The sequence below is a fragment of the Arachis duranensis genome, chromosome 3, assembly GCF_000817695.3.
Source record: "Arachis duranensis cultivar V14167 chromosome 3, aradu.V14167.gnm2.J7QH, whole genome shotgun sequence".
Classification (NCBI taxonomy): Eukaryota; Viridiplantae; Streptophyta; class Magnoliopsida; order Fabales; family Fabaceae; genus Arachis; species Arachis duranensis.
In genome coordinates this window covers 42,668,409-42,678,423 of record NC_029774.3, presented here as the reverse complement: position 1 = coordinate 42,678,423, position 10,015 = coordinate 42,668,409, and the positions used below count along the sequence as shown (strand labels likewise).

The 10,015-nt window shown below is 31.6% G+C and overlaps 2 protein-coding genes across 2 annotated transcripts; both read right to left on the bottom strand.

Annotated features, from left to right (window-relative positions):
- Positions 1–2,669: 2,669 nt before the first annotated feature.
- Positions 2,670–5,239, bottom strand: LOC107479046 (putative pentatricopeptide repeat-containing protein At1g64310). The gene is made up of 2 exons (XM_016099192.3): positions 3,452–5,239; positions 2,670–3,048 (listed from the first exon to the last, which is right to left on the bottom strand). Exon 1 carries the CDS (start codon positions 5,148–5,150, stop codon positions 3,486–3,488), a length of 1,665 nt encoding a protein of 554 aa, XP_015954678.1. The 5' UTR covers positions 5,151–5,239; the 3' UTR covers positions 2,670–3,048; positions 3,452–3,485.
- A 3,779-nt stretch (positions 5,240–9,018) lies between these two features.
- Positions 9,019–9,975, bottom strand: LOC107479045 (uncharacterized). Its single transcript, XM_016099191.3, has 2 exons — positions 9,636–9,975; positions 9,019–9,522 (listed from the first exon to the last, which is right to left on the bottom strand). The coding sequence occupies exons 1-2, from the start codon at positions 9,736–9,738 to the stop codon at positions 9,200–9,202; spliced, it is 426 nt and encodes a 141-aa protein (XP_015954677.1). The 5' UTR covers positions 9,739–9,975; the 3' UTR covers positions 9,019–9,199.
- Between the last annotated feature and the right edge of the window lie 40 nt (positions 9,976–10,015).

Sequence of the window (10,015 nt, the reverse complement as noted above, 5' to 3'; positions counted from 1 at the left end):
TGTGGCCTTATTCGTCAGCGGGTGTACATGGTCCGATCCAACTCTAACTTGAATATTTTAGGAAATAGTGTAATTTTATTGGGTTTAGGTTGAGTACAGGTCTCAAAAAATAGGTTCGGTCATTATTTAGGACTGGATCCAGATCAAGGCGAATCCGGCTTAATTCGATCCATGTGTACTCTAAAAGAACTAAAAAAGGTATATATATTTTAAATTAATTCTAATATTATGTTATATTAATTATAAGTTTATTGTTTTATTTTTAATCATACTTATTGAATTAGAAAGTAGATCAAAAAAACATCAAATTAAAATTTATAGACAAATTCAAGTTCAAATATGGATATCAACTTTTCGGTAATAAGTTTCTTCTTTATAAATAAGTACATCATAAATAAGTTTTTTTATAAATTATTGTTAAAGTTTTAAAAGCCCAGTTTTCAACCGGGTTTGGATCCTCGAAAATATTTATGTTTCATCGGGTCTAAAGTCGAATTATGTCTAAAAAAAGACCCGCTATGTATTTAGGGCCAAATTTGAGTTAAAACAAACCCAATTTTACCTAACCCATATACACCCTTATTATCCGTATAGGTCAGAACAATATAAATACTAGCCATTAAAACTTGTATCCGACCCGACTTGAAGAGCAAGTCAAATGCTCCCTCATTATTATCCCCAAGTAATAACTACTTATGACATGGGGGATAACCTTCCATTCTATAAAGAAATAACATCCATGGTCTTTATAAGGTATCTCCAAGAAATGATTCTACACGGCCATTATTTTAAATACCCTGGTACACAGGTATTTTTTTTCAACCCAATCTTATACAATCTACTAATACTTTTGTTAACTTAGGCATCAATATCCTTGCAGGTACTCCTATCTCACCTACCCATCTTACCGTCCAAACCAGACATCGAAACTATTACCTAAAGATGTTTATGACGACTATTACTATTATTATAAAAATTTTCTCACAAGTATTCTTTATCGGAAACAATTTAATAGAGGCAGTAACAATATACTTCCCAAACTACAACACGGTTCACTACATATAACAATTACAAATTTTGTTTTTTCAAAGCGAAAAAGTTGGTAAAGTAATAAAATGAGAGATTATTCACTTTTAAATTAAAATGATGAGATTCACATATAATTAAAGTTATAATTATATTATGTTTAACCTCTCACTTTATAACTTCACCAATTTTTTTCATTTTAGAGAATCTAAATATGATAATTACATACTTTTACTAAAATGCTTTTTCGTTTGTTTTTACAGAACAAAAAAAAACTGCATTAGATTTCTTTATTCATCCAACTATGATACTCAACATTTTTTGTTCCTTTGAGTAATTTATGTTATGAAGAGATATTTCCATATAGAAAGAAGGGTATAAATGATATCGGAATACTTACCTTTTTGTTTTAGAATCAGAGTGGAGTCCCAAATAGATCTCCAAATGCTATTTACTAACTACAGAAAATGAAAGAAAAATGCATTTTGGAATCAAATGAACAAAAGAGAAATAGAATGTGTTGACTCAACTAAGTGGCCTCGAATATATCATCATCTCTGTAAAATTATCTAAAGGATTATAGAAAAGTTCAGCATATGAATTGTTTACTCTATAGTGGGAATTCCAAAAGTGGCTTTATGTGTTCTTGTTCATCATACTAATATCATATTAACAACCAAGAGCAGTCCGGTGCACAAGTCCGGAAAAGGGTCGCACTCAAAGGCAATTTAACATGATAATTATATTAGCGACTAATTTCACAGCTTGAACCTGTCATACGGAGACAACTCAGTCGTTGCTCCATTTATGCATATCACATTTATGTATGGGATATATATTTTGATCTCCACGCTGCTCCTATTATTTTCATGCAAGTTAAAATATAATAACATGACAAGTATCTTGATCTTTTAACTAAAAATCTTGAATTTGAATTTTGAAAATATAAATAATCATCATCAAATTAATCAAGTTTCTAGTAATAAAGCTCAAAGTAACAATACCAAGAAAACACAAGTCAATAATTTCTTGACATTTATGTCCTTGGTAATTTTGTAATTTTGCACATTGAATGAATCTATAAAGGGAAAATTGAGTACCTCAAACCTTATTAATGGTACTCCTTGCTTCCACTTCACATTTGGTATTGATTTTATGCCTATCAGTCCATAAATATTTAGTTTTGATATTGCACTTTGTAAGTTTTCTGTGTTACTAACAAAATCTCTGTTGAAAAAGTGAGGTAAAAGTTCAAATTAATCTGGAGAATGTTTACACTTACCTATAAGGAATCCAAGAAACTTTGTAAATCACTAGAGCCTAAAAAATGTATGCAAATTTGTAGACTTGCATATATAGCAGCATTAAAACAATTCAAGACAAATGCAACAACAGAGAACATGCAGCGCGTATCAACTTTAAGCATGATCCGTCTTAAATCATAATGAGTGCAATGCAATCAATGCATGTGATAGATATAGAACCATTTATGCACCTCCTCAGATTAGCTTAAACTTTTGAAATAAGTGATTTCATAACAGCATGGCATAAAGTCGAGAATTCAAATGTAACTAACATTACTAATAGCTCTTTAGTATCATAAAAGTTCCTCACATAAATCTGTTAAACATACTAAACCAGTTTCAAGATCAATTACTCCCTAGCATTCATTTTCTCTTAACTATGGCAGCTATAAACAAAATTATTGAATTACTGCTAAGGTTTAGAACTTACCTGGCCCACAGAATTTTTTATTGATTGCAGACACAACACAACTTGGCCATCCCTTTTGGATCATTCGGGAACACAAAGACACTTCACAATGTTTGTTCATAACAGGAGAAAATATTCAGGCAGCACTCGAGTTAGGCAACTGAAGTTAGAAATTGTGCTTGAATTTCAATTTATATAACTTTATGCCAAGAGCATAATTCTGAATTGCATTATAACATGAATATGCATCTGAACAAATGCTGAATTGCATTCAAAGTGCCGTGACTTGGAAAGACATTTGACCAAAGGCTGAGATAAGAACGAAGATTAGATCAGAAAGTAATCAATCATTCAACTAATGCGACTCAAACTAGACTTTACACTAGCCTGTACAGACATTGAAGATGGAACAATCAATTAGAGGTTGCAAGTTATGAACTCTTTCTTCAGGAGACATTCCAAATTGCCTATTGATTCGATCTAAAAAACTAGAAAAGCAAGTTACCATGTCATTATTATGCAAGCTGTTATGCTTAACATGTTCATATTATCTGACACAGATTCGAGTGACATTCTACCAAGTTAAAAGATTAGAGCTTAATGATCTCAGTAGCAAAAATAATTCTGCTAACCAAATTTTATACACCCCATAAACAAAACAATGTTCAAGGAGCCAAAAATATACAGAATTGTTTATTACATAAAAATATACCTTCGGATCTATCAAATTTTTACCCTATCTTGTTTTAGCAGAAACTTCCTTCAGTCCAGCTCAGTCCGGGCATTTTTCTCTGACCTCCTGTTATTCTGTCTCTCAAGTTCTTCGCCTCGTCCCACCTCCCATCACCTGCATATATATTAGAAAGCATAACGCTGTAAGCATTATCATCAGGATTACTTTCAAAAAGTTGCTGAGCTACATTTTCTGCCATCTTGGAATTTCCACTAGAATTACAGCATGATAATAGGGCTCCAAGGATGGCCTTGTCTACTGGTTCCGATAAGGACTGAACGAGTTTGTAAGCCTCTTCCAAGTGGCCAGCACTGCCAAGAAGCTTAACCATGTAAACATAGTGCTCAGGCATAGCCATGATGTGAAATTCATCTTTCATTCGATGGAAAATCTCCCGGCCGTCTTTGACAAGGCCAGCGTGACAACAAGCACAAAGGAGAGCGCAAAATGTGGCTTCATCAGGCATTAATCCTTTTGCCAACATCTCATCAAACATCTTAAAAGACTCAGAAGCACATCCATGCAAACCAAGACCAGAAATAATGGAATTATAAGAAACTATATTCCGTTCTGGCATTATCCTGAAAACTCGAGTTCCCAAGTGCAAGAAGCCACACTTTGAATACATATCTACAAGAGCTGAAGAGACCTTGACATCTGATTCGAATCCATGCCGAATAACATAACCATGTATCTCATATCCGGGTCCTATATTCGCTGCCTGAGCTATAGCAGCCAATGCACTAGCAATCAAAACAGAGTCAGGCTTCTTGTTTCCCTTGTTTAATTTCCTGAAATAGAACAATGCCTTCTCATACTCCCCGGACATCGAATAGCCAGCAATAAGAGCAGACCAGGTGACCAAATCAGGCTGGAAAATACTGAAAAAGACGCTATATGCTGAAGCCATGCACTTGCATCTTGAGTACATACTCACCAGTAAACTACCTACATGGGAGTCAGAATCTAGCCCACTCTTTAAGCTTAAACCATGTAATCCTTGGCCGATACTCATCATGCTAGAATCTGTGATCCCACCAAGTAATCCAGCAAGTGTAAATCCATCTGGCTTCCCCCCAACATGTCGCATCCAGTTAAACATACGCATCCCTATCTCCCAAGAGCCAGAGCACACATAACCAGAAATCAGTGAATTCCACAAAACCAAATCGGGTGCAGCGATGCCATTGAACACTCTATGTGCATCATTAACAAAACCAAGCTTTGAATATGCTGCCACAAGAGCACTGCAGCAAATAGGGTCCATTCCAAACCCAGAAGCCACAGCAGCTCCATGAACAAGTCTCAGCATGCCAAAATCAAAGTTGTCGCAGCACGCGCGAATAACGCAAGCATAAGTGTAATTGTCAGGGCTTATATCAGCTCCAAACATAGTTCTAAACAAGGAGATTGCACTGTCAAATCTACTGGACTGAGCATAAGCACGAATGATGGAGTTCCAAAGGTAGACACTTCTTGTAGAACTTTCATCAAACACTTGGTATGCAGAGTGAATGTCATTGTTGGCAGCATAGAGCCTAACAAGTTTAGTTGCATAAAAGGGATCCTCTAAGAGATGGGTCCTTAAAAGCAAAGCATGTAACTGCTTAGCCCTCAAAAGTGACTTGCATATGCAGTTGCTGAGTTCAGATTGAAGCCAATGGAACCGAATCAACATCAATAGATCTTAACAAGTTTAAATGAGTGGTTGTGATATAGATGCGGGAAATATAACTCAACGTATATCACCATGGAAGGTATATGTTTTTGTTAAATTTTAACAGATAGTTGCTGTGAACTCTTCTTATATATATATATATATACTATTGATTAATCATAACTATATCTATAGGATTTGATGTTATATATATTATAGAGTTTGTAGCTTAATTTGCAAGTAACTCTTTTTTTTTTATCTTTAAACACAATTTATAACTAAATTATTAAGGGTCCGTTGGCTTGGGTGTTTCCATTTTTATTTTCGATGAAAATGAAAATAAGGCATATAAAAACATGATTGATTAAACATTTTAAAAATGTTTTTAGAAAAAAAATAAAAAAAAAACAAAGTGAAAACATTATCATGTTTCAGTTCTTTCAGTTTTAATATTTGAAAACGTTCTTAAATCAAAATATGGTGTTTTTTATTTTAGAATAAACGTTCTTTAATAAAATATGGTGATTTTGATTTTTTATTTTCCGCTTAGTATTTGTTGAATTTTTTATTTTATTTAGTGTTGAGTACGTACTCTTCGAATTAATATGTATTTATTAAATTCTTTTATTTTTATCTTTATTTTTTTATTTAAAGAAATTATTTGGTTATAAAAATAATTTTTTAAATTGGCAATTAATTATAAAAGTATAGATAATAAAAATTAAAAATACATAAAAACTTAAAAATATTGACAAAAAAAATGTTGGCTTTTGGTTTTAAAATTCTTTTAACTTTAATATTTATTCATTTATTTATTGTTTTATTAATAAATTATTTGTAAAAAAATTGTTTATATCAATAAATTTTTTATATTAATTAATTGAGTCGTTTAGTGTAAAACTAATTTTAGTTGCGATTTTTTTGTTTTAATTGATGTTTTTTATTGTTATATAATGTCATAGGAAATATAAAACCAACTCTATACACGAGATACCAATTTTTTCTAAAATAATATAATAAGATAGTAATTTATTTCATATTGATACCATATAAAAATTAATTGTTAATTTAATAAAAAATAACTAAAGTTGCATATTTAATAAAAATATAGTTTTATGATTTAAAATATTGAAAATAAACTAACATATTTTTATTATTTTTTATATTTAGAAACAAATCTTTTTTCCATAAACCAATTGCATTCTTTAAAATGTAAAAAATTGAAAATAAAAATTATTTTTTAAAAATGAAAACAAGTGTATTTGGTTTGTATTTTTATTTTTCTATTTTTATTTTTAATCACTTATTAAAATAATTGAGTATGAGCTATCTTTTGAAATTCTTCTCTTTGATTTTTTTTTCTGATTCAATTCAATAACTATAATTTTGTAACCAATGTCCATCTAATAGTTAGCTTACTACTCTATCTGAATAAGTGCAGCAAATTCGAATCTTATCTTGTAAATACAGTAATGGATTAATTTTTTATTGGTCGGGTTGAAAATTTTATGGAAAACGAAAAGAAAACTATAATTCTGTACTCTCTACATGCTCATGAAGATGGGCTGTTATAGTAAGATCACCAAATGAAAAGTATGCAACAACAGCAAATATACAGTCACATAGAATACAACATCCTTTATAGCATAACACTTCACATACATTCTCATGGATTTTATTAATTTGTAAGTGTGGCCCTAAGATGACAGAAAAGAAACTAATGAGATAGATGGAAATTGAATTTATCGTTAAAAGGTGAAAATCGAGCAGTTAATTTAATGTGAAATTGATAGCTGATAGTCATTAAATAATAATTTAATCAAAACTCTCAGCTGTCAACTTCATATGAAATTAACTTCACTACACTTTGAGTTTCCAACTTGTTAAAATGGCGAGGGGAGGAGGATTGGGTGAAGTTGGCTGCAGAAGAGGAGGAGGAGGGGATTTCATCCAAATTGTTGTTGGAGTTCGATGAGGAGTTGCTGGCCGCAACGGATTCGATCTCAGACTCCTCCGATCGCTTAGGCCGAGGAATCTTCCATCGGATGAGAGCTCAGAAACTGATGGAGTTGTGTGACAAACAAGAAGGAATAACACTATGAATGTTACCATTGACTTCATCAGAAAATTGTGTAAGATTTCCAAACCCCAAATAGTAATACCCTGCTTTTCAAAGGAGAAAATAGCTGCAGGATGCAGCTTTCTAAGTTATGCCTGGTTTATGTGATTTAGATACTAAGCAAATTCATTCTGAAATATCTAAAGATTTTATCAATTAACTTAGTTTTTCAATGCTTATAAATTAATTACGTTTGTTTTTCTCATTTCATTCAAAGTTTTTGTTAACATTGATGATATGGAACGTTAATTAGCATGTTTAATTAGTAATTACATGTTGATCAGATATATTTATGTAAATTTATCAACTTAGCCTCTTTTTCTGATTATATAAACTTTAACTCTAATATAAACTAAGTGTATTTGGTTAACTTTAAATTAGATATGTTAGGTATTATATATACTATTAGTTTAACATTTTACATAATCAATTATTGAGAAAACTGATAATGGAGTGACAAAACGAACACTCGTAGTTAATTTATAATCTTTGATAGACTAATTTAATTAATAAAATCTTTTGAAAATGAATTAGGAGAACAATCCATCCTAAATTAATTTGACTATTAACCTGTTTATTTATCCAGCTTGTGGAAGATACTTGTTAAGGATTCAAAAGGAAAAAATCATATTGAAAAGTTGGATCAAAAGATGACCAAGTCTCTATTCTATAGTCAATGTAAGTAGGTAAAGGACGCAAATGAAATTGCCATGCAATTTCGTTACAAGTGTTTTTAACTTTGTATTAATGGAGGGTTAACTAAATAGAGAAAGTTCTATTGGTAGCGTTTGGTGGAGAGACAGATACCGAAAGACTGAGACTGAGAGATAGAGACTAAAAGACAGATACTGAAATAAGTTTTAGTATTCTGTTTGATGCCAAGTGAGAGACAAAAATTGAAACAAGAATAAAACTCTAATTTAATTTGCACAAAGGATAAAATTGAAATTAATTAATTAAAATGAGAGTATTTTAGGTATAAAATATTATTAAAGTTTCAGTTTCTGTTTCTAAAAATATCAGTCTCTACATTTTGGAGGCACTGAAATACTGAAATTTTGGAGACAGAAATTTTAGTACCAATCTCTGAACTAACAAACATGATACTGTGTCTCAGTCTCTCAATCTCTATCCAGTACTGCAAAACAAACGCTACCTATTATAGACAGAGTACTGTTGTAAGTGATAACAAAATAGAGATGGGAATTGAGTGGTTATATAATTAAGAAATTCCACGGGAAAATCAAAATTTTCTGGTTTCTTTTTTCAGCCGAGTGTAAACAAAAAGAACTCAACGTATCTAATTAGCGGAGGTATATATTTGCCTTAAACTTTAATAGAGTGTGAACTTTTTATAATATTACTATTAAAAATACTATGTATACACTAAAAATTAGTCACAATGTATTTATATATAAATATATGTGTAGTTTAAGTTATTTTTAATATATATTCTATATTAATGATGACTGATTTTGATGTATACCTAACATCATTGTATTATTAATAATCTAATATGTCAAAAATCTTGAAAATTCGAAGTTTTTAAATTTGTGTACGCTATCACTTAAGGCATTGGGTTTGTATTTCTATTTTCTTTTTTTATGTTTAATCATTCACTACGGTAATTGAGTTTGAACTATCCTCTAAAATTCTTCTCTTTGATATTTTGTCTTGATTCAATTCATTCAATAATTATAATTCTCTACTCTCTACACGCTCATGAAGATGGGTGTGAACAATATAGTAACACTACCGAAATAAAAGGTATGCAATAAAAGCCAATATATAGTTACATAGAATACAAGAATACAACATCCTTTATAGCATAATCCAGGAACAGAGAGAAAAGTACATAACATTTCACATAGATTTTCATGAATTTTATTAATTTTTAAGCGTCACTAAGCACACAAAAGACTAAAGAGATAGGAGGAACTTGAATTTATTGTTAAAATGGTGGAGGATTACAAGGAGGAGGAAGAGAATGATGATGATGATTATGATGATGATAATGATGATGATGATGAGGAGGAGGAGGAGGAGGAGGAGGAGGAGGAGGAGGTGGTGGAGGAGGAGGAGGGGATTTATAAATTGTTGTTGGACTTCGATGAGGAGTTGGTGGCCGCGACGGATTCGATCTCAGACTCCTCCAATCACTTAGGCCAACGAATCTTCCCTCCGAATTCTCCATACTTACTTTTCCACCATTCATATGTAGCCACCCAAGGCTGCCACGAGTTGCAACCGATGTGGGTAACACCATCCCATAGCCTTAAATATCATTGAATTCAAGCATAAGAAGGATCAAAGAAACATGTTAGCTTATAGCTATATGGTACTTGAACTTGTAAATTCTATATATTACTGATTAATGTAACAATTACCATCGGATGAGAGTTCAGAAACTGCTGGAGTTGGGTGACCAACAAGAAGGAATAACACTATGAAAGTTACCATTGACTTCATGAGAAACTGTTTACCTTCCATTGTAAGATTCCCAAACCCCAAATAATAATACCCTGTTTTTCAAACAAGAAAATAGCTGGAGATTGCACCTTTCTAAGTTATGATTGGTTATTTTGTATAGCACCTCAATGAAAAATTGGATCAAAGATGACCAAGGTCTCTATAGTCAACTCAAGTAGGTAGAGGATGCAGTTTCATTACAAGTTCTAGTATTAATAGAGAGCTAACTCAACTGAGGAAGGTCTATTATAGACAGAGTACTGTTGTTGAAATGAGAATAAAATACAGTGTAGTCTTA

Coding starts and splice junctions, on each gene's coding strand:
- LOC107479046 (XM_016099192.3), bottom strand. CDS start 5,150: ATGTTGATTCGGTTCCATTGGCTTCAATCTGAACTCAGCAACTGCATA.
- LOC107479045 (XM_016099191.3), bottom strand. CDS start 9,738: ATGGAAGGTAAACAGTTTCTCATGAAGTCAATGGTAACTTTCATAGTG. Junction 9,523..9,635: donor TTCTGAACTCTCATCCGATG/GTAATTGTTACA, acceptor ATGATATTTAAG/GCTATGGGATGGTGTTACCC.